The sequence below is a fragment of the Girardinichthys multiradiatus genome, chromosome 18, assembly GCF_021462225.1.
Source record: "Girardinichthys multiradiatus isolate DD_20200921_A chromosome 18, DD_fGirMul_XY1, whole genome shotgun sequence".
Taxonomy (NCBI): Eukaryota; Metazoa; Chordata; class Actinopteri; order Cyprinodontiformes; family Goodeidae; genus Girardinichthys; species Girardinichthys multiradiatus.
The window spans coordinates 45,710,610-45,735,186 of NC_061810.1; the positions used below are offsets into that span (position 1 = coordinate 45,710,610).

A 24,577-nucleotide genomic window follows, 5' to 3' on the forward strand; every position below is an offset into this window, starting at 1 on the left:
AGGAAAAAGTGATGTTTGTTTTTAAAAAAAGTGGATGCTCACATGGAGTCCAAACAGTCTGGAGGCTGTTTGAGACGGTTCCCCTGTCTCAAGTAGTCGTAAATCTCGCTGTTTTCCACCCCTGGATAAGGCGTCTGACCTCGTGTGGCAATTTCCCACATGGTGACTCCAAATGACCACTAAGAAGAACAGAGGACAGAAAACAGGAGAGAGAACCACACAGGGAACGGTCAGGGAGCTGTACTGCACACTTGCCAAACATGAATCTGCATCAGTCAAACATAAACTGTAGAAAAGAGTTACAGCCTTGCAGGTATGTGGATTTTGGAGATCCTCCTTTGTACGGCAAGTACAGAAAAAAGCTCATTATTCACATAACAGCATGTAGTTCTTAAGAGCATGAGGCCCCTGAAGTATGCATGAAATGATATTACCAGCTGCTACAGCTGACATTTGCCCCAGAGATTTGGCCACAACACATTCCACCATATTTTACTCTATGCTCATACATCAGATTGCTGCCAACATTGATATGTTACACTACTGAATTCAACTAAACAGCAATAAGACGACATTTTGTCCTTCATGAAAATCTTAAATATGCGACAGCTGATCGTACCAGTTTTCTTTCTAATCAAGAGTTATTCTATGGGCACAAATTAGGGACATAAACTATTTTGTACATCTGAATCTATCTTTGCAACATATTGAACAATATGTCTGAGTATTGAGATTTAATCTAATTTAAGATGTGTAACTCAGACTCAATTTTTAGTTACAAAGCAGAAATATGTTAAACTCTGTTTCAGTGTGCAATCTTTATGCTGCAATCTGGTTGAGCTTTGGCTGCTTAGGAAACCATAGCTGCTGGCCTTAATAATTTCCCTTTATATAAACTGTATATCATATAATATCACATACTTCTCTAAAAAGCATATCAACACAATGTTTTGCAACAATTAGGCTCAAAATATACACACATTACCAACCCTGTCATTTTTTTCTACTTGAAAAATTATTTATTATTATAATTAGCTTACTGTTTGGAGAACCTCATCGCTGTAGAAAACTCTGTTTCTAAGAAACGGGCTATTTTAGCTTGGCATGTTCTGTTGAATTTCAGTTCTGAATTTACTATTAAATGCTATTACTGGGGACCCACAGAGCAATCTCTCTTCTGATTGGCCAGTGTGATTTGTTGCTCTCCAGTTGGTTTGATGCATAAAGGCTGTGCCATGATTTACGCTTGTAACAGTTGATTTTTACAGGTGGAATTCTACTTTGTTCAATAGATGTGCACAGCTGCAAAAAAAAAAACTTAATTTCTAGGACAATTCTTCTCGGCATTACAGGGATAGATAGATACAAATCCCAAATATTTCAGTTTATAGCACCGAATTCTGCCAACAGTGATTTACGATAAGGCGATAGGATCAAACATTTTGCCACTGAATTGAACAAACACCACTTAGCCGTCACTTTGTTTTTTCTCATGTCCTAAATACCCCAAATATTTGCTGACCAGATGAATGTGTTAGGAATTGTCTTCCAAGAAAAATGTAAACTGTGTTGGGCCAAATGAATGAAAGGAATGTTTCGAGTTTGAATATTTTTTGGATAGTAAAATCCACCCTAGCCAATCTGGTAGCTCCATGACGATGTCTCCTTTCTCCAAACTGAGACCACTCTGACTGATGTCTAAAGCAAGAAAGATGCCGACTACTCATATTTACTCCGCAAGAGCCATTTTTAGTTTTGTACAGCGCTGTTTTCTTGGAGTATTCTGAAAGGATAAATATTTCCAAATGTTAAACTGTGTCTTTGCCCAAGTGAAATTGTTCCAATGTGTGGCTGTATTACAAGATGTTGTTTTCACATTGTGAGCAATACAAACACATAGGGATGCAAAGGCAAACCATTCTCCACAGGTACTAACCACATCACTCTTCGTGGTGTAGACGCGGTCTGCTAAGCTTTCAATGGCGATCCATTTAACAGGCATCTTGGAGATCCGCCCCTGTCTGTAGTAGTCACCGTTGTAGATCTTCTTGGAGAGGCCAAAGTCGGCCACACATACGTTCATGTTCTCATTCAGCCTGAGAGACAAAAACAGAGAAAGGTTAGATTTCCTTTAAAACTTTACATCAAAAATACACAAACAGCTTGCTGAAAATGTTGAAACCTTTGTTAAATGTTATGTTTTTGTTAGTGAGAGATTGTCTCTATGCAAAGCTTCTGCAGTTTTACTTCTTTTGGAGGACCATCTTTACCCTCTGCATGCTGGCTAAGAAAAGAAAGAGAAAGAGCAAACAAGGCGACCTGCGGGAACTGAAAGAGTAAAAAGTGGAAGAGGCAGTTTTGCTTACATGCAGTTGCGCGCAGCCAGGTCTCTGTGGATGAAATTCTTGCTGCTGAGGTACTCCATCCCTCGGGCAATATCCGCCATGAACTTGACCAGCATCTGAGATGGCAGGTACTGCAGAACAGCACACAGGGAGGACGGTTAATCTACTCATTTATCACAGCAGCGCTATAATTTCTGTGCAGTAGAGGGCGCTGGCATCCACCTTTTTATAATAGTGTAATTAGTTATAAGTGATATTCCAGACTCTGACCCCCCTCCTCCTGCATTCAGCACCATTGTGTGCCTGTTATAAAAGTTGGCCCACTTCAAGACTGTTTCAACATTCTGTATGAGTCTTGCTTTGATTAGAGTTTGAGTTTCTCAGCACAGCTCTTCAGGGATTTTAATACATTTTGCTTAAAGTTGATGCCAATAACACTTTCAGTATTTTAGAGTACTTATGTTGCCAAAGAAGGAGTGGTTGGAGGCTTATTTAAAAAGTACTTTACAACTATAATGAACTTTGGATTTAGTTTTGCTGACATTTGTGTGAACTTAGAAACCATAAAGTGTGTGAAACTGTGAACGCTTGTGTGTTGCTGACTTGGTGCTTTTTTTTTTGCTTTTTCAGGCTTACCACAGGACAGTCTCCCAGCCTGGAGTACAGCAGGTAGCTGTGCAGATCACCGTGCTTCATATATGGCAGGATGACCACAGGTGACGGGTAACCTTCGCTCTCCACCGTCTGCAGGCACACACCTAAAAAGAAATAAGAAAAAAGAAAATTTTGTTTGCACACAAGAAGTTTTAAACAGGGATGTACGTGTAATTAAAAGCAGCCCAGATCTAACTCTTACAATTATTCAGAAAAACATATTGGTGAGAACTCATTTTTTAAGCAATACTTTCTATGATGAAGGATTTTACAAAGCGAAGCAATTTGCTTAACTATTTGCACAGGTTCTTTGCAGTCTGTTTACTGTCTGCAACAGTTTCATTAAAAATATACAAAAATGCCAGAGAAGTACTACAGAAGGAAACCATTTGTACCAATTTCTATCTTGAATATGAGCTACAACAACATTTAATTTCCCTTTGGGATTAATAAAGTATTTTTAATTTGAATTTCATTCCTTACAAAATTTATTTTGTTTTGCTAAGATTTGTGGACCTTTTAAAAGTTGTTTTAGATAACTGAGGAAAAACTGCAGCACTGTAGAGAGACACTATTTGCTATCATCCCTTAGATCAAAGATCTTTCTTTGCATGCAGTTTGAGCTTTAGAAGGTAGGAGGTACAAACTTTGCACAGATTTAGTGTTTGCAAAAAGGCTTTGAGGATTTGCCACTATGTGTTCAAAAATTACAAGCATTGCTTATTAAATCAAAACATTCCATCCATCCATTTTCTATTCCTGCTTCTTCTGTACAGAGTCAAGGGGGAGCTGGTGCCTATCTGCAGCTGTCTATAGGCATGGAGAGGTTGCCAAGCCATCGCAGGGCAACACAGAGACACACAGGACCAACATCCATGCGCACATCCATTCATACCTAGGGGCAATTTTTAGAGACACCCGTTAACCTAACAGTCATGTATTTGGACTGTAGGAGTAAGGCAGAGTTAGCAGCTGAATGTTTCTTGCTCTGTGTTGGCCGTGCATCCTGCAGGATATCAACTGACTCACCCAGAAGCCTCATGACGTTGGGGTGGTCGAACTCCTTCATGCAGGCGGCTTCACGCAGAAAGTCTTCCATCTCTGAGCGGGTGCAGATGGCAACTGGAGAAGTGAAGTTTACAGGTGAGACCAACTCGGTACAGATGATTTACACTTTCTCTGATTTAAAAAAGGGTGGAGCTGTTTTTCCCAATTCTGACTTAAACTACTTAAAACAATTATTTTTAATTTGGTGTTTCAGTTTTATGAAAACAGCTCTTTCTCCTGCAAGCATCTAGCGAAAGATGTTTCTTGTTTCTGATCAGGAAAGGCTGATTCCATTATGAGGTGAAGAGCTGGTCATTTTTTCACTAGCTGAAACAATTGAAGATGTTGATTTCACTGTTCACTCACTCTTCATAGTCTTGACAGCAACCTTGAGAACAGCCTCCTCCTGATTCAGCAGACCCTCCATCACGGAGCCAAACTCCCCTGAAGATAGAAAACAAAACACAACGAGCAACATTAGACCTTTAATGCAACAGTAATTTTATGGTTAGACTACACTGAAACACAACCAAGGCATTAACTGGTAAGTGAGAAGCATGCAGGGAATGCATACCTTCTCCCAGGGTCTTTCCTAGAGTGAGCTTATGTCTGTCCACCATCACATCTTGGAGCTTCTGTTTCAGCTCATCGCTGATGCCCAAGCTGTTTACTACGGAGAAAAGACAAGAAAGGTCAATGCTGCTTAGAGGACTTTATTTAACACAAGAAAAAGAGAAAGTAACAGTTGAAATGTGCAAGAATGCAGCTACGATCAAGCATTAATAAACAAGCTTTCATAAAAAACCACCCAACAGTGACCCAAAATATTTCTGCTGACATGTGAAATTCAGCTAAATGGCTCTTTCATCTGATCACAATGCAGAGAAGCAGAAACATAGAGTAAGAGAACCAGATAAGGGCCTTAAATGTTATCACATTCATTTTTGGTATGAATTGTGATGGACACTAGAAATGCAACCAGTTTGTCTATAATTCTGTTGCTGTTTAGAATTAAGTCTTAAAATCTTAAATATTGCTCTAAAAATAAAACCGATTATCTAAAAGGCACTTTCTCTGCACAATGATTGCATTAAAACATTATGTGCAACATAAATGCAGCTGTTATTTATGAATAAATCGATAATTTATCAAACATACATCAAAACTGCGAATGTTTATCATCATTAAAGCAGAGTTAATTCAATATGCCATTATCACAGCTGCACACATGTTGACACCAGTTGAAGACCTGTACTTGTCCTTTGGTTCCCTCCCGGCCAGGTTTGCCATATTTTTGAAATGAGTTCCGGCTCATGTGTTTGTTTTGAGAAGATCTGTTGTTTCCCTCTGAGTCAAACTGACAAATTTGACAAATCCTGGAGTCCTTTACTGAAATATTGTTAAAAATCTATAATGTTGACATATGATTGCTGCACTACAGCTTAATCTGTTAGATATGCAACCACATTTAACTGAAAACAAAGTGACTTTTTTCCTCTTCTTTTAGTTTTTTACATTTCTTCTGTTGTGTCTGCAGATTGAAATCCTGCTTGGGTTCAGTTATGTGCTTCTCTTCAGCCCCAGAAAATATGACATCCAACTAAGCAGTATTTGGCATCAAAAGGACAACACATTTGAACTTTCTTCAATACAATTTTAATAAACATATTTGTGGGTAAAATGAGTCTTTGCTCATATTTCTATCTGTGTTTGACCTGAGGACAGTAAGCAACCATTATGCAGTGCAGTGTATATTGAAGAGTATTATTCTACTTTATACTGCAGTTGTTTTATGCCGATTTTCTTTTTTATTTTATTGTTTAACTACGTTTTGAATAAATATGACACTGACTGTTATACATTTAAACTTGCTATCTTTTCTAATCTTGTACTTTATGCCTTAAATATCCTGGAACAAAGTTTTTAAAAGGATCAAGTTAACACCTGGATCTGAAGCTGATGAAATCTTGGTGAGGAAAAGAACATAAAATACAATTTGAAAAAGAGTTAAAAACTCCATGTCTGCGGAGATGTTTCCTCCAGCTGGGCTGTCACTGAGCAGACATTACTTTCTTCTCCTCTGGACCTGAATGTGAAAGCACAACAACACGCTTGGAGAGCGCCTCCAGCTGCTGCTACACTATCAATCTGCTACAAGTTGGACAAAAGGTCTGCTCAGTCCCCAGGCATGTTACAGCTTATGCTGGTATGTCCGGCTGTGGCCCGATAAGGCAACAACCAGAACGTCAGGATCTGACTATGTCCTGAAAAACGTCTGGTTAGCATCAGCGGAGTAAATCCATCTAATCCAACTCTTCCTTTTTTCTTATATCATTCCCTTGGAATACACCCTATCTCCTCCTACTGGCTCGTCTCATTTCCCCTCCTGATAGTATTTTTTCCTGCAGTTTGCCTTTTCTGCAGGCTTTTCGTGGGTCTGGCAAGCTGAGATTTGCTCATGAGAACCACAACTAACATTCTGTGCACAGCAGGGGACAATGTCAGGGCTTGAATGTGGCCCAGAAGGGGGAAATCTGAGCCTGCATTTTCAGGTTTGTATCTCTGTAATTGTGCATCATCACAAAAGAACCCTGCACACAGGTGAAAGCACATACAAAAGCACTATTTTCCTCACTTGAAGTCAAGCCATTCTGTTATTAAGCCCTCATTTGGAGAGCTGCATCAGATCCGATTGCTCCCTGATGTCACTGCATCTCCTTCTTGTTAGTTTGCATGTTTTTTTTTTTTTTTTTGCTTTGCAATTAAGACATTTAAATCTAACTGCAGAGTCGCTGTGGAGCACATCAGCTTACTGAACACTTAAGCTCTGTTATCACAGCTGCAGTGATGGAATTCACTCCTGGCTGTTTGATCACCCAAGCCAGCTAAGGATCCTTTTCTGTCTTTTAGTGTTGGGAACAGAGCTGTCATTGTGCATCATGAGGTGCAGCGATTCTCGCTCATCCAGTCTCTCAGGATGAGAGGATTTTTTTTTTTACCCTGAAGAGCGAGGCAGGTTCAGGCATGCAGCTGAAAGTATCTATTTCTGCTTTGTTGACACTCAGGTGCGCTCAGAAGAACTCACATGTTGCTTCTAATGGTCTGCGGCTGTAGCTTTGGCGAGCACGGTACCTAACCACCAGCTGCCCTCGCTCTATCATGGGCTCAAATGCCTCCCTGTAAACACACAATAGCAAAACAGATGTGGTCAGAGAGGCAAATGTGTAAACAAAGCTGAAAGTGTGGCTGCATTATGCAAAAAATGATTCTCAGAAAATAAGTAGCATCAAGTTTGGAAGGACTGAGAACATTTATAGTTCAGCGGAGCTTCCGGGTCCATCCGTTCCGCCTACAAGGAGAACAATTAAAACTACGCACCCAAAGCGTGTCTCTTTGCGCCGCAGCTTGGCCACGTAAACAGCTAGGAGCACAGCGAGAGCCACAGCGCCGGTGATGGCCATCACCACGTACCACAAGTGCCAGGAAAAGGCTGGGGAAGTTGACAGACCTGGAAGAAGGGGTTGGACAGAGGCACTGACTTTGTGCACTTTATGCATCATTAAAAACTAAAAAGAGTCAAAAAAATCAGTTCATGCAGTTAAGTCAAGTCAAACACGTAAAACACATAGTCTGATCTATCTGTATGTTCAGTTTTTTGGGTGCCATAGCACCATCTTTTTTACAGCTCAAACCTGGACTGAATTATTTCACAGTAATTACAGGTTCTTTAAAAAACAGATTAATTAGTAAAACTTTTACTGTATCCTTTTTACACCATTATCTAAAATTTGTATTATGATTCAGCTTTGGGGAAGCTAACTGCTAGCTAACGTTGAAGTTTGCAGCTGCCCACATGGACAGGAAAACGGATTTATGGTCAAACCAGGCAAAGACTGAGCTTTTTTGGCCACACTGACAAGAAGTATGACGCAGGAGTCAAGGCGAGGCTTTCAAATGTGAGTCCACTGCACCGACTGTCAGGCACAGAGGTGGAAGCATCATACTGTGGGACTGGTTCACTGCCAGTGCTACTGGTATACTGCACAAAGTGGATGGAATACATGCTCATCCGGGAGGAGGAAATGCTGCAAGTCACTGACTGGATGCAATCTGCTGGGTTTCCTTAGACAGAAAAACTTTTTATCCAATTTGAATAAATAACTGAATCTGACTGCACTGTTCAATGGTTAGGATTAATTTGAATGTATGTACCAGACTGTTGTGAAGTGCCTTGAGACGACATGTGTTGTGAATTGGTGCTATATAAATAACCTGAATTGAATTGAAATAATGAAGAACAATGATATTTCCAAATTCTGACAAGCTTGGACACAGTCAGGTGTTCTAACTGGACAATGATGCCAAACACACATCAGAGCTGGTTTTGGAATGGATAAGGCAAGATAGCATTAAGGTTCTGAAATGATCTTTGTATTCCCACCTGAATCCTATTGAAAAAACTGTGGACTGTGGTTAAAAAGCCATGAAAACCAACCAATTTAAATAAACCCACTGATTCTGCCAAGAAGACCAGTCAAATATCTAACCAGGAAACCAAGAACATCAATAAACTGTAACTTTTGCACCCAATTGTTGTTTTATAGAAAAATGAAGTTGTGTGTTTTAATAATCTGCACATTTAATCGTGTTATGAAGCTATATTTTATCACAATTCTACAATAACGACTTATGTAATGTTTACATAGAGTTTTTGCGGTGAACCCCTTTACTGTTTGTGTCCAGTTGCAGTTAAAGTGTTTTAGTTGGGAAAATTGAAGTAATGTCTATCCAAAATAAATCTACCACCACAAAAATCCTCTTTTTCTGTTCCTGAGTTGAGCTGCTGCCATCCTTTCACTCATTCTCTCAGTTTCCCACACTAACTCCAAATAAAAAACCTCCAACTTCTTATCCTCCCCCTGCTTTCCCTGCCTCATTTTCACTTTTTCCTTCCATTCTTCTTCTTGATGTCTGGTTCTTTAAGACAAAGCAAACAGAGGTGCTACACTGTCTCCGCCTGGTATAAATATTTATGACACGTCTCCCCATTCACCCAACCCGCCTCTCTGAGCCTCTTTCCTGTCAGTAAGATCCTCTTCCTTTTTTTTTTTTTTTTTCTTGAAAGCACATAACAGAACCGTCCTGGAGGAAGCCCGTGACACAAAGTTAAAAAGAGAAGTTCTGAGGATCCAAAACAACATCATGAGCTCACTTCCACCAACACACAACAGGTTATTTTGTGTCACAGCAGAGAGAGTTTGAAGGTTTGCATTTGGAAAGGCGGTCTTTGCTTACCTCTGAATCTCCCTGTTTCTGTAGAGAGAAGAAAAAAAGAGTCATTTCATTTGCAACAGGAAAACATTTAAAAACTTGCTTTAAATATTTAATCATCCTTCATTTCTTTACGTTTTCCCTCCAATCACACATTCTTCTGTCTTGATCGTTCTGCAGACTTTGTAAATGTCTTTACATTCTTTAGGTTTTGCATGCTCTTTGGATAATTTTCAACTTATTCCTGATATTTTTCAGAGCAACGTTTTATGTTTCTGGACTATGCATCATTCAGGCATGAAAGGGCATCTAGACGCAAAAGACAAATCAGTTTTGAGTTTAAATTTTACTGTGAACTTTAGATTGGCTCTCTAGACACTTTATGACAGAACAGTCTGGCGCGGACACATTTCTCTAGTTAAATCTATAGGAAAAACAACAAAGATTATGAAAGTTCATAACATTGGTCACCACTTTAAATATTTTTAAAGAATATGAGAGAATTATTAGAAAAAAATCTAACACTATTTGTGACTTTCATAAAAGATAACACAAGTCTGACAGAAAATTACACACGATTTTCAAAGATCTATTGGTTGCACTTTGCCATCAACTGAAAGATGATGCATCACTCTGTTGGGTTGTACTTTTCTCCATTTTCTTTAAGAAATGACTTTCTCATTCCATTCATGTGCTGTGGACAGTTTTTCTAGGCCTCAAACGTTTTCTTTCTCCTCTCCATTTGTCCACTTTTGCTCATTTTGTCAATGTGCTTACACGGTTCTGTGGTTCTGTTACCAGTACCAAAATATACAATAGTTTTAAAATGTTCAGATTTTAAACCGCTAAAGGGTTATAGCATCTTTTAAGGAGATGAAAGCCCCTGAGTGACCCATGTTTTTCCTTGGCACTGTATGAACCACTGAATAGTGCAGCAATGCCTGTCATTGTGGTTGCACACTGCCATTCAGCTGGATGAAAGCAGACTGCTACCCCACTTCTGCCTTGGCTTCAAGAACAACAAACTGAACTGTTTTGAAATGTTTTCTGTCAGAAAAAAAACTGAACAGTCTGGTGTGGAAACTAAAGAAGCACCTTCCAGTTAGATCAGATATATTTTGATCCATGTTACACCTGTGCAACCATAGTATCTAACTTAAGGTTATCATGTTGTGAGAATCTCACAACAGGACCGGACTAAAACTAAGTGCAAAAACAAGTCGAGTTCTACAGAAACATTTTGAAAGACCTTCAGAAAACCTTGAGAACGTCAGACGTTTCCAGTTTTTTAAAACCTGCACATGTAACTGTTTACTTGAGCTAGCTTTACTTTTGGCCACACTCATGGTAATTTAATAATAATGCATCCTGCATCATGATTTACCATTTTCATAATAATTTACCTATTTTCAGATCCATGGCCTTTATGAGCTCCTTGCTCCTTCAAGTAAAGTTCCTAATCAGAAGAGGCTTTGATCTAATTAGGTTATAAGTAATAATCAAATTATAATGATCAAGTCATTTTATTTCATTAAGGAATAATCTATATAAGTAGCATCATGTGTGGAGGACATAGTGAGGTAAATATGTTTTAAAGCTTAACAAGCCACATTGTTTTAGAATAATGTTTCTTGTTTGCTATTAATGGACCTTTCTCATCACTCACCGGGAGAATTAAGGATCAGAGTCTGTGTGGGGGTCCAGGGTCCCTGACCGGCCCCTGTGTAGGCGCAGACTCGAAAAGACACATTGGACAGGGGGATGGACAAATTGATGGAAAACTCTGTGTCCAGTCCAGCATCAACAACAAACTGGAAACAAACGACAAAATTGGGCTGTTATGAACAAACTGGCTATCTTATGAGATCAAATTCAAAAACCTTCATAGTTTTGTTTTTGAGAGCAAAATGGAGGATTATTTGTTTTCCTGCTCCAACTACGAAGTCGTCCACTAGTTAATGATTTTATAAATGTGGTTCTAGATAAATGAATAAACTATTCATATGCAATATTGACAGGCAATGTATTCAGTGGATGGATTTCTGTATTTGTGATTATTTTATTATAGATGTTTTTTGCATTTTAAAGTGTGTACACTACCGGTCAAACGTTTTACATAAATTGTTTCACTTAATGGGACTCTTTATTCTCATGACGATTTACATTGTAGATTTTTACCAAAGGCAACAAAACTATGAATGAACACACATGGAATTTCATTAAAAACAAAAGGTGTGAAATAACTCTAAACATTGTTATATTCTTCCAAATAGCCACCCTTTGCTCTGATCACTGCTTTGCTCTCTTGGCGTTCTCTCCATGATCTTCATGAGGTGGTCACCTGAAATGGATTTCCAAAGAACCTTGAAAGAACTTCCCAGAGGTTTATTGAGAGACGGCCAAAGGTTATTATTTCAGTCATTACAGCAAAGGGCGGCTACTTTGAGGAATCTAAAATATAAAACATATAACATATTTAAAGTTCTTTAACAATTTTGTGTTTGCTACATAATTCCATATGTGTTCATTCACAGTTTTGATGCCCATCTATGTACAATGTAAATAGTCATAAACATAAAGAAAACCATTAAATGAGAAAGGCGTTGTCCGAGCTACCGCACCCTGTTGGCGGTTAGACGCCTCGGAGCTCCTCCGGTACTTGGTCCCCATGAAGCAATCACATACTCTATCTAAAGACTCTTAAAGGAATGACGCTCAACTAGTTTCTAACTTTTAGCTCTTTTCATCTAAATTAAGGCAGAGGAATGATTACAGAGATGAGCACTGAGGCTCCCGTCTCGGACCGTCGCATCTGTTAGAGGATGACGAAGAGCCTCGATAGAAGGTCACATGTAGTTTTATATCTGGCACTCCAATGCAATGGATGTTCCCTCCCTCAGTGATTATCAGTAGACTATGTGTCACCATTGTGGTGTCTATCTGTTAGGTTGTGATGGGTGTCCATCCTTAATCTAAGTGTGCTGTGGCATTCTAATCAAACCAGTTATACCAGCTGCTCCACCATCAAACCCAGTGCCCCAGCTTCAGTTCATTTATGACAATCCTTGGGCCATTTATCCTTGTAATGTATGTCTATGAGCATTCTTATCCTATTGTAACAAAAGGGAAACATTAGAACTTATACAATATTTCACTATGGTATAAATGGGAAAAACAGCTATGAGCATATTAATAAAGGTTATTCCTAACAACGTTCCAAAACATTGGACCGGTAGTGTTTTTATGAGCAGATATCTGGGCGGATAAATGGGACGTTGTGGGCCTGGCTGTGGGGTTGTGTTTGTTTTACTCTCAACTTGCCCAGGGACTACACATGTAAATCAGCTTTATCTACAATCTGGAATATTGACATGTAAATGTCCTTTAATGCCCGATGTCTCAGTAAACTGATGAGGAATCCTGTTTGGAGCCTTTAACCTTCCCTTGTGTTTGTTTTCCTGGCTGACCTGCTGGGTGGAGGGTGTGCTGTATTCCACCATGTATCCCTGCAGTTCCCCGTTCAGCTTCCCCGGAGGCTCCTCCCACGTCACAAACACCTCCGTCCCGTTAGGCCTGGCGGTCACGTTGGCCGGTGGGTTCTCTGGCACTGAAACAATGGAAAAACACAACATTAAAATCATAAACAGGTCAGTGGAGCTTAGAGCTCAGGGTGTGAGGAGGCTGGATGTGAAAGAGGAGCCAGCAGCTGGTGGACAGAGGCCAGGGGTTAATCAGGCCTGTGTTGTTTTCACAGCTTCGAGCCTTTAGGATGAATGTAACTGCAACATCTGGAGGGATGAAATGGGAGCAAATGTGAAAGATTCTGCTCTACTGAAGCAAAGGGGCACATGAGGGCACCATAAACAGTAGAGTCCAGCCCTAGACCTCATTCAGCTCCTTTGGTTTACTCTCCTTTGCCTGTCTTTTCCTGTGTGAAAGCAGCTACCTACAGGAGGGAAGAGCTTGCCGAAAAACGTGCCAGATGTAGTATGAAGAAGGTGTGTGAGATCGATTCTCCGTATAGCACAGAACTCCAAAAGAATCTTCCTCTTGAGGAGAAGAACTGGCCTCATTTCTTTTTGTTATGCTTTGTTTCTGCGGGGCAGGCTCTAAGAATCCACCCCACACACACACACACACACACACACACACACACACACACACGCACACACACACACACACACACACACACACACACACAAACACTCTTGTTTTGCTATATGTGGTGAGGACCATCTGTTGACTTCCATTGATTTTCAGTCATTTTCAACCCTTTCTATGCCCTAACCCTGACAATAACCCTAAACCTAACCATTACCAGTGCATGCCTAACCCTAACCTTAACCTAAACTCAATTCACACCTTAGTCCTAAACCTAACCGTTAGCAAAATAGGTCGTGAGAACCAGCAAAATGTCCTCACTTTGGTACAAACGGTCCTCAATTTGATGGTAAAATCGGGAAAATGGTTCTCACTGTGATGCCAAGACAGGAACACACACACACACACACACACACACGGGTGAAGTCACTGTGAGTTTGGGGAAACGTTGCTCAGCCTACAGTATGGATGATGTTATCAGGGATTGTTTGGCGGCTGATTGTTTCCACATGTGGGCCTTGTTCTCCCTGCGAGCAGCAACAAAAACAACCTCTGAGTCAAGTTCAGCAGCTCGGCTCCACCTATACCCTCCATCATCTCTCTCTGCCTCCTTCTCCAGCTCTTTGCTTCGTCTCTTTCTTCCGTCAAACCTCTTTTTCTTTCCCCAAGACGCCAAGATTTATTCTCTCTCTATTGGGTCTCTTTTTTTAAAAACATTTAACTCCAAAGAACAGAGATTTAAATAGCTGAAAATAAAACTGGGTTAAAACAAAAGTGACTGTTTGAAGTCAGAGATCAAATGCTTTGCAAAGTATTTAGACTTTTTGAACGTCCTGACATTTTGCTCTGTTACAACAAACTTTAATGCATTTTAATGGTATTGTATGAAACAAAATTCAAACAGGTTCAAGACGTTTTTTCCAAATAAGGTTAAGGTCTTAGCCAAGGTTAACGTTTTTATGTAAAAGGCTCAAACTGAAGCCACAAACTGACCTCTAATGAATCTGGAGTCACAGCAGAAATCTTTTGTTGCTCAAAGGTTACATTATATCCTCTATATTGGGACACGTTTGGATTTAAAACCAGAGCATTCTGTCTCCTCTTGGAATTTGAAACTTGCATAAACAGGATTAAAAATTAGGTCTTCCAGACTAATTCTGGCTGGGTTTAGTTGCCGTATTGTTACTTCTCCTGTGGGAGTACAGACAGTACAAAAAGCGGTTAATGTTCATTTTTTCAGTTTGCTTTTTTTCTTTTGATTCTGAGCATTTCTGCAATTAGTTTAGGAAGCTGATTGGGAATGGACTTTTAAATTGCATGTGTACATACAAATTCATTGCAGTGTGAGTATTTATAGGGCAATGAGGTTCGACCCCCCCCTCTGCTCACTCATCCTCCTGGGAGAAATGGGTTTTGGGAAAATAGCAAAAATCTGTGTTTTCTCAAGGCGCCCCCTACTTTTATTCCCCTGTTCTTTCTACTCCCATTAAACCACTTCTTTATTTCTCCCTATTTGTCTTTCCACGTGCTCCCAAAAATTGTGTTGAAAAAAAAAAGCCTTGCTTGTTTGATTTCAGGTATAAGAAATGATTAAACACAAGAGTAATTTAGTTCAGGAAACAGGTGATGAATGTGGTAACAGAAACAGCTCGCGGAGCGCCGTAAATCTGCATACAACTGAGGAAGCAGTCGGATATGTTCAAGGGACAGAGCAGAACATATTTGGACAGTCTGTTAAAGAGAAAGAAAGCAGAGAGGCAGCCAGGACTGAAGGATTGAAGCAGAGAGAGAGAGACGTGGAAAAAATGTTGCTGATCTGTGACGGGGCCACCGCTCAAAGTGCATGAAGGTTTTTTTTATCCTCTGACTAATTTAGACATGTGCATTGACATTTTCATGGGAAATAATAAAATCTGTTGTTTTTTTCTCACCCCTGAAAGTAAATAAAGAACTGAAACTGTTCAATCCTGCCTGTGACCAGTCTTTCAATGGGTCCTACTTCTCTCTTTTCTTCATCCTGTTTATGAGAAAATGAGAAACGCTGCGTTGGAGCGTTCGATGATCGGAAGCAGCTTCCATCATGGAAAGCCCCCGTCAACCCTCCGGTGGCAGAATGCTCTATTTCCAGCCATTTTTCTATCCGTGGATGGAGTCAGCATGAGCTGGCATGGAAAATCCCACCTCAGTTTAAAGTCAAACACACAGCAGCTTAACATTTCAGTTTGGAGCGAGCACTGAGAGGCTCAGTGAAGCCTTTCAGGAGAATTTAACGTCCACCCTTCTTTTCCACAATGTCCATCACTTCTGTCCCTGCTAATGCATCCACCTCAATGGTTTACAGATGAAACTGGGCTGCCAGAGGCGTTGCCGCTCACGTCTGGCTTCTTTCATAAACACAAACAAAAAGACAAAGAACTATTATAATTTACAGGCCACATAACTAACTTATAAACAAGCTGGAAATCTAATTTAGATCTCCTCAAACAAGCTTAGAAAAGGGCATCTTTGGATAGACACAAGTTTAATATCTACATCTTTCCATTTTGGCTTTTACAGCACAGCTGATTTTAAAACACCAACATGGCTTTTCAGAATAACCTTTGTGATGCTGAACCCTTCTTCTTGCTTTCACGTGTCTGAAACAGACTTTGCAGCTCACCCAAACAGACTTTTTAATGGAATAATCCAGAAGTAAATAAGCAGGAGCCATGCTACCAGTTAGAATCTAGCCATAAGCACTACATCAAATTATTTTAAAAGCTAAGGAGTTATTTATGTCACTGAATGAACCATCATAAAAGGAAGCGTATGCTGCATCTATCAGGAATCCTGCAAATCAACATGAGGTCAGGTTGTTCAGGAAAAACCTGTAGTTTTTTTCTCAGTACTCAACTGGAAACCTAAATGTGCCCAAGCATATCGGTACAAAGAGAGCATTTATGCATTTGTGCTATAAAAATGATCCTTTTATATGGATCTGAAGCCTTACACTGGACCTTCTTGCAGCTGCTAGTTTAAGTGTAGCTTTAGTGAAAAGCAGAAAAGGGAAGAATCTTGCAACTCAGTCAGAAGATATAACACAGCTTTGACCTTGAAATAAATTCAACACACACACTGATATACACCATCCAGAGGGTGAAAACAAACATCTCCCCTCCTGAAATACCCACCTCCTTCTAAGGTGCGAAGCTCCACCCAGGGCGACCAGTCAGACGGTCCCTGGCTGCTGTCACAGGCCACCCTGACGGAGTAAAGTGTGTGGGGCTTCAGGTCCTGAATGAGGTGAGTGGCTGGTGGGATGTTTACATTCTGGTTATGTATCAAGTTATTCGAGTCTGCCGGGAAGGAATCTCCCAGCTGTTTGGCCTGAAACATTCAGATAACAGACTGTTAGGTTGTTGCAGCCTGGGTTTAGTCGGTGCAGCCATTCATGTGTTTATCTGTTTGCTGTGACTTTAGGGGAAAAACAGGAACACGCTGTAAATCCCAACATTAAAACATTAGAACAGAAAACCATTCCAACAAAACTGCAAGATAAATAAAAGAGTTATAATATGTTTATTGTGCAGAACAGCAATTAAAAACAAAGACATACAAGATTAATTTAGCATTTAAAAAAAAATGATGTCAAAGGTTTTGTTGTTTAAAATAATTTGTAGAAATTTACAATAATTTGAAGTAAAACTGCTTTAAAATAAAGTTAATCCTTCTCAGGCCCAAGCTTTTACACTAGGACATACAGAGGAATGAAATACCACATTAAAATAACATACAATACTGTAAACTCTGATGAATATATTGGGATAAAAGAAAGAATAATGAGGATTTAAAAAAGGCATTAAAATAAATGTATACAACAAAATTGTAGAGAGATTTAACCCTTAGTGTCAGTACATTTAGTCAGTGAGTAAAACAAAAATTTTATGATAAGAAATAAATGCTGTTAAATCATTTGTGGAACAGTTATTGTAAACAATTCGTGTAAAAATAAATCTCAAAGAAGGAAGCTTTTTATTTTAGGTTGATCTTTTTTAAAAGCCAGGGCATTTAAATAAAATGGGTGAGCTGAACAAAGTGGTCCATAAGAGAGGACCCAAGATTCTAGATGATCAGAGCTTGTGTCCAGATATCCCTCTCCCTGAATGCTCCAACCATGTGACTTTGTGGGAGAAGACAGAAGGCAAAACGAGCATTTACAGCAGGTTAATAGTTGTGACACTGGTGATTATATATATTGTATTATTATAAATTATGATTATAAAATATATTTTTTAACACTGTGAGATCATGCTGCTAAAACAAAAGAATAATTTATTTTTAAGGATTTTACCAGGGTGCCACAGTCTTATATGTACATGCACTTTGTACCCCAACCATTTCATGCATGCACTGTTTGCAGGTTTAGCATTGATTGCTCCTTATGTTAACTGGGACGGTGGGAGGTGTCATTAAGTCATAATTTTCTGCTGTAAAATCTGCTGAAAGGGCCCCTCACTCAGCAAGGTGCACCGAAAGCTGAACTCATCAGAGGCTGAAACCTGCAGGCTCTGCAAACTTTCTGCAATAAACACATTTTTTCAAAAGGGGAACAAACAGCAAGACAAAAATCTTCAATGCAGCAATCCCAACACCACATTAAAGTTGTTTCTCCAGACTGTTGTTCTGCCCTGCTGCTGCTGCACGCTACAGGCTGAAAATATAAATAATTGTTCTATAAATGAAGAACACACACAGGTTAGGCGTGTGTCAGCTAGTGCTGATGAGGAAGCAGGTTTTTAAATCATGGGCATTCGGGGACAGTGTAAGTAGCTGGATGGTTGCGTTTGTTTTCTTAATTGCGTGATTCAAAGGATTGGGAAGTTGCATGAATGATTCAAGAGACAGCAGCTGAAAAACACAAATCACTTCCAGCCTGTTAAACAAGCGTGTTTCGTCTGATGGTACGACTCAGCTCTGAGTCACAATCCAGTATGCACTTCCCTTGAACGGCTCAATGCCACAATACCTGCTGTCACTGCTTTTGCTGTTTTCATTCACTCTCTCTTTTGTCTTCTCATTTTCCTGCTCCCTTTCATGTGAAACACAGTAAAGCCTTTCTGCTCTCTACATACCAGCCTTTTTCATGTTTCTTCTCTCCATACAATAAAGTGTTAAACTCAGATTTTTGCCCCACTTTGCTGGAGCTGGCCCCTTGTCTTGTTCCCCCTGTGGGGCGGGGGGGAAAAGGCACGATGGGCAGCTTTATTAGAACCAGACGTTTAGGGGTGGTGCTGCAAAGCTCCCTTTTTTTCCAGGAGAAAAACCTTCCTCCTTTCAGCTACGGGAACCACAGAGCTGGATAGTGGCAGCAAGACATAAGGAGAGGGAGTGGTGCTACATGAGATTAGTTCAGGAGGCCACTTTCCCATAGCGAAACCTGATCCACGCATGCATGAAGAAAGCAGGGAGGGGTACGGGATGAGTTAGGCAACGAAAAGAAAAGGAATCTTCCTTTTCTTTAAAATTAGGCTTGCAGAAAGTTGGGTCCTGGTCTCTGTAATCAATTCTGCAAATATGTGGGGGGCTGATGTTTAACATCCAGGTCAAACACTGTGACAGACTTTTTCAGGTTGGCTGTTGAATTCCCATTTATCTCACCTGAACAGAACAGCGGATTATTGGGTAGACCCCTCCAAAACCAGGCTGCCATGATAAACGAAGCGCGGTCTGGGTGATCTCCACAGCTCTCACATTCCGAGGTGGGGATGGCAGAACTACAGGGAACCAGAAACACCAAAACAAGAGAGTAGACAAATATCCCACAGCAGGGAATTCTGCCCAGAGATTCTTTAAGGTATGCTTACCAGTGACGGTTCCAGACCCAGAGGTGGCCACACCCTTCTGGTTATGAGCTTCACAAGAGAAAGTGCTGGTTCTGTTCAGACCTGGATGGAAAAAAAAAAAATCAGACATGCTCATTGAAGCAGAACTACTTCAGTTTGTTCAAACTCAGATCCAGGCCTCAGCAGTGTGAGCAGGAAACAGCATCAATGTGAGAAACGTTGTGAAGTTCAAGAAAAATGTGACAACAACCTTTTCCACACTATTCTGATTATAAAGCAAGTTTTCAGGAAATTGTTCTCCGACAAATATACATTTTCGCTCGATGTGAAATCTTTCTTTATCTTAAGGAATGTTCATGGAAAGCTTTGGCTTACAAACGGCCTCGTAATAACACCTGACCCTGTAAGGTAGCCGGTAGGTTCTAGTGAGTAACATGTAAGCTCTGTAAAGTAACATCTAACTTCCAAAAGGTACCCTATATTTGAAGGAAATTTCAGGTTAAAAGTTCCCTTCATACAACCCAGGCCTGGAAAGAAACCTTTATCTTGTAAAAAGTACCCTATAACTTGTGGAAAGATATTGAGCCCATTAACAGTCAGTTCTGGAAAAGTACCCTATAAGTTCCAGACAGTTTTAATTACATGACACCTCATCCCTGAAAATTTCAGAAATTACTTTCTGGTAAGTAATCCATTCTAACTCTTGAATAATTGAATAATTTTGCAGCATTTAAAACTGGGCTTTTGAGGTAAAAACACAACTTGAGTGATATTTGTGTAACTATACAAGCTCAAAATAACCTGTTTTAAGATAATAAATTTATTTTAAAACACAAGATGTTCATAGGACCATTTTAAAATATTCTGCTCACCACAGTACCGTTTTTTCTCCTCATTTGCATGTTTTTTAAAAGTAAACAAAATCTGCATAATAAAGATTCTCCATGCAGCAGAATATAAAGCTGGAAGAACTAGTTCAGAAGTGATACCCTACGTTTTAAACAGAGGAGGAGTTTAATTAGAGGATATCCCGCTTATGGTAAACATCACTGAGGGCCTGAAAACCAAAGAAGTCAACATTATGAAAGACTTGCTTGGGAAAACAGTAAACACAAAATGACCGAGATCCTACACATCAGTAATATCCAAAAGTTGTAGACCTCCTTAACTAGATGTTTGGTGTGCAGATAAGCATGACATTGCATGAAATTTATGTGCACACTTCCTGGGATTACAATTTTTAAAGATTGTCACATCTAAATCAAACTGTTCATAAAAGGCTACAAAAGGATCCAACTAAAAGACCAAACCTGTGGCTTAATTTGTTATTGCAGAAATGTTCCCTTGTAGATTAAAGTTCGGAGAACAAAGAGTGGGGTGGTGCTGGGGTCTAGGTGAAAGACTGCTGCCCCTGCAAGCCTGGGGCACCTCTGAAGGGGACAACAGTGTGACACATTCTGGCTTTCAACAGAGAATGAATCCTCTCACACACTGATTCACATTCCATAAAACAACAAAAACAGGCTAAGACACACACACACATCGAAACATGCGGCAGTCAAGTTTCATCACCGTTATCTAACAGCCCAACATCGCCATTCGGCTACCATCCGAGACTTGCACAGAATCATGTTGTCCTGCACCAGTGGCACCAAGCCTCCATTGTGTTGAGGCCGGAAAAAGAACAGGGTATGATCCTCGCTGTCTGAAGTGAGGGGTTGTTAGTGAGGAAGAACAGAGAGGGAAGACGGCGCTGGCAGATGAACAGCTCATCAGGCCGTCTCCATTGCACCACATGCTGCTGCGTTTCTTTCCTTCCCCATCAACAAACCGCAGAATAACTTTGCTTCCCAGCTGAAAATGTCATATTTGCCACAACAAGAAATCAGGATCTTTTTCACCATGATCTCAAAAGTGACTAACTGCTGAAATGACATTGTTGGTGCTTTCTTTTATTGGATGACAAAGGGGCCATTAAGCATAAGGAGCCTCTATTACGCTATCATGCTTTATTAACTGGCGTTTTATGCTTTAATGTTCAGAAAAACTGTTTTTGCTGCATCTACAGCCAGGTTCTATTTGAAAAAAGTTAATATCTTTAAAGAAAACACACATCAGAAAGAGAAACTATAGTTTTGAGACCGGCAACAACTCCTACAGGGGAGTCGAGCTAAGAGCTACTCAAAACACTTTTTTGTTTTTTTTGGATTTGGACTTCTGTATTGTTTTTCAGATTTCAGTCTTTCACTTGCCTTAATAGTAAAACTGTTGCTTTTTTTCATTTTTTGTCCTTGTCTCTTCCTTCATTGACATTTTTATGTTATGCTCTTTTATCTTACAACAGTTTTGTGGCTCATCCGGTATTCTTCCGTGAATGTTCCTCATTTTCTCAATTCTGCATTTTTCCTGAATGTAGGTGTTGCTGTGTCAGTGAAGATTAGCAACGTGACACATTCATCAGCATTAATGAAAACAGTCAGTCAGTCAGTCAGTCAGTCAGTGTGCGCTGTTCTATCTTCGACACTTCTGCAAAAAGAAACACATCAAAATGTCACATTCCTGACATATGCCTTAGTGTTGCAACATGAATGTTATTGGTGATAGACTGGTGACAGCATTGAAAATAACTTCCTCCATGCAAAAGTGGGAGTTTTAAAATACCTAATAAAGTTTTCCTTTGAACTGATAAGAAGGTTATATGATTGAATTATTGTAGCTGGTAGAAATGTGCTTTTAAATGAGCCCTATTAGTAGATTTTAGCTTGACTCCCTCATAATGATCCTTACTGATTTCTGCTGCAAGTAAGGTCCTAACTACTCTAATTACTTCACACAAACCAACTTTTAAGAACAAACTACCCTTCTAAGGTCATAAACTCTGCTCATCTCTAATTACTCAGGAGCTTAATTCAAAGTGTGAAAGTCAGTTGTGTTTCCGGTGTGTTAAAGGCTCTACTACATGACAAAAGACAAGGTGTTTCTCAACATGCTATGCATGTTGCTTATAAAAAAATCAAAGGAGAGGAAGTAGCATGAAGGAGCATGTGTGCTCTTCATGGCATTTGTCTGTATGTTCTCCTAATGGAGAATGTTTGGGTTGAATTTTATTTAATTTGTGGTCTGTCAGTGCAGCTGCCCATTCCAAACATATGAGTGTAAGTTATCGTCAAAAGGATCCTGGTCATCAACAGGCAGCCCGCTGCGATGACTCAAAGTGGATTCTTCAATCAGAAACTGGTGCTGTTGCTTTCTCCTCGCCTATCCACTATGTCTTTCGTCACGCCCCTGGACCTAACACTTGCCTGCTATTTGGCAGAGAGCTGTGGGCATTCAAGCAGCAGCAGAGCCTTTCTCCTTTCTTTCCTGCCTGTTTCTTCTGAACATCCGTTTCTTTACCTCTGTACTGTCAACCTCATGTCAGCGGCTCAGCTTTCACTCACAACCACACAGCAGGTCCATTAAATGAATCAGATGGAATTGTGTCAACAATGTCTCTCAGGGGAGGGTGGTTAGTTGCTATTTCTAAGCCATTAAATGACTTTCTGGAAGTCTTTATAGCACAACTGATAGTTCCTGTATAGTGTTAGGAGCAGGTGATTAAAATCTGCATGTTTTTAAACCAACACTATTCTAGTTATGTGTCTGCAGAATTTATTTTATTTTTATTATTTCTAAGTCATGTTGTTCCCTCTGCAATGTGTTGTAAATTGTCTATTTGATCCTAAACTGAGTGTTAAAAAAAGCTTATTTTGAAGGTTGTGCTTTTTTCCTCCACAGTTTAAAGAAGAAAACAACTAGCAGTCATAGTGCCACAATTCCTGTTCCACTGCCAAAATATTTCCAATTTCCCCCCCAAAAAACCCTCACCAACCTCAACCCCAAACTGCGTCATGGCTGCCATCGGCCTTTGTGAAATGCAGTCAAAGCATTTATGTTTGTTTGTGCCTTGTTAAGACCTCGCTTGCTAGATTCATCTCAAACTAGAGTCTGATCCCAGAGAGTTTTACAGTCAAAGACTGTCAATGCAGTCATGTGAACAATGAGGCAGCAGCCAATAGCAGAAACTAGCAGCAAGGTGTTTCTAATCAAATGCAGTTAAAATAATCACCACTATAAAACAACTATATTTCTCCTATAAAAGTAGTTTTGTAGTTTCTGTTTTTGCTCTGGAGCACAATGCTAAGATGTAGAAACATTTACAACTACCTTAGATAAACAATGATTTCTGCCAAAAATCTGGGAAGGTTTATAAAGGCAACTTCCAAACAACAGGATTTTATAATTCTACAGTGCAAATAATTCCTAAATGGAAAACATTTGAGAAAGCTGCCAATCTTCCTAGAAGTGAATGGGTAAATGTATCCCAAAGGCAGACCATGCATGCCCTGAAAGCTTGCAAAAGAGCCTAAACGCACCATCTCAAACTCTATACTCCCCAGTTTGCATCTTCGCAACTTACCGAATGGATTGTTTTAACAGAGTTGCCACTGAGAATAATAGAAATATGGCAGCATGACTTAGGTTTGCCAAGCTGCATCTGAATGAACCAAAAGACACACGGAGCATTTTGGACTGGTGATGATTTTAAACCAAAGTATTCTATGGATTGTGACAGCTGAAGCGTCGCGCAAACTGGATCATTACTGGCCAATAATCCCAAACACAGCAGCACGTTTACAGCAGAACTAAGAAAGAGAAGAAGGAAGTTGTAATATTGACCCATACACCTGCTGAGGGCAGTATTAATTGAGGTGGAGGGACCCTAAAAGAGCTGTGCAGAAACTAATGTCTAAAATCTCTGTGAACTGAGGCAACAGTGTAAAGAGGAGTGGACCAAAATTCCTCTGCAATCATGCGAGAGAGATCTGGTGGTTCTATCTTTAATGGCACCCAGGGTGAGCCCCTTTTCTGCACCCTAACAACAATCTGATATAAACCTAATGTCCTAAAAAATCTTTAAAAAGACAATAAATGCCTTCTCACTCTCAAACTGATTTTTAAAGAATATTTGTGCAGTGTAAAATTATCTAGGTTTGACCAGAGGAGGTATTTTAGATTTCAAGCTGAAGTTGATTGAATGCAAACCCAAGTCCCCATTTATAGTAAAACAGTCCCTTACTGACGCACCAGATCAGACGTCACTTAACTATCAGACAGCAACGTTTCCCAGACAAGGTGTTAAAAGAAATAATGTTTGGAGCTCAATGGCCGTAAGTAAAAATATAAGGTCAAGTGTTCATGACCCCAGGGGGCATCCTAAGCATTTAAAAAAATCCATTGACCTGCAGTTATTGCAACAGACGGTTGATCCACAAACTATTGGATCAAGGAGCGTAC

General features: G+C 39.9%; 1 protein-coding gene across 1 annotated transcript in view; it reads right to left on the reverse strand.

Moving 5' to 3' along the window:
- Positions 1 to 24,577, reverse strand: part of LOC124883899 (tyrosine-protein kinase receptor UFO) — a 34,125-nt gene that overhangs the window by 3,427 nt on the left and 6,121 nt on the right. Inside the window, exons 5-19 of the mRNA XM_047391370.1 lie at positions 19,262 to 19,342; positions 19,056 to 19,171; positions 16,589 to 16,784; positions 12,785 to 12,924; positions 10,984 to 11,128; positions 9,342 to 9,359; positions 7,425 to 7,554; positions 7,132 to 7,223; positions 4,621 to 4,716; positions 4,413 to 4,490; positions 4,029 to 4,121; positions 2,982 to 3,103; positions 2,367 to 2,476; positions 1,937 to 2,096; positions 43 to 179 (exon numbers count right to left, since the gene is read on the reverse strand). Coding sequence (XP_047247326.1) covers positions 43 to 179; positions 1,937 to 2,096; positions 2,367 to 2,476; positions 2,982 to 3,103; positions 4,029 to 4,121; positions 4,413 to 4,490; positions 4,621 to 4,716; positions 7,132 to 7,223; positions 7,425 to 7,554; positions 9,342 to 9,359; positions 10,984 to 11,128; positions 12,785 to 12,924; positions 16,589 to 16,784; positions 19,056 to 19,171; positions 19,262 to 19,342 — 1,714 coding nt within the window. The remainder of the gene's footprint in view (positions 1 to 42; positions 180 to 1,936; positions 2,097 to 2,366; positions 2,477 to 2,981; positions 3,104 to 4,028; positions 4,122 to 4,412; positions 4,491 to 4,620; positions 4,717 to 7,131; positions 7,224 to 7,424; positions 7,555 to 9,341; positions 9,360 to 10,983; positions 11,129 to 12,784; positions 12,925 to 16,588; positions 16,785 to 19,055; positions 19,172 to 19,261; positions 19,343 to 24,577) is intronic.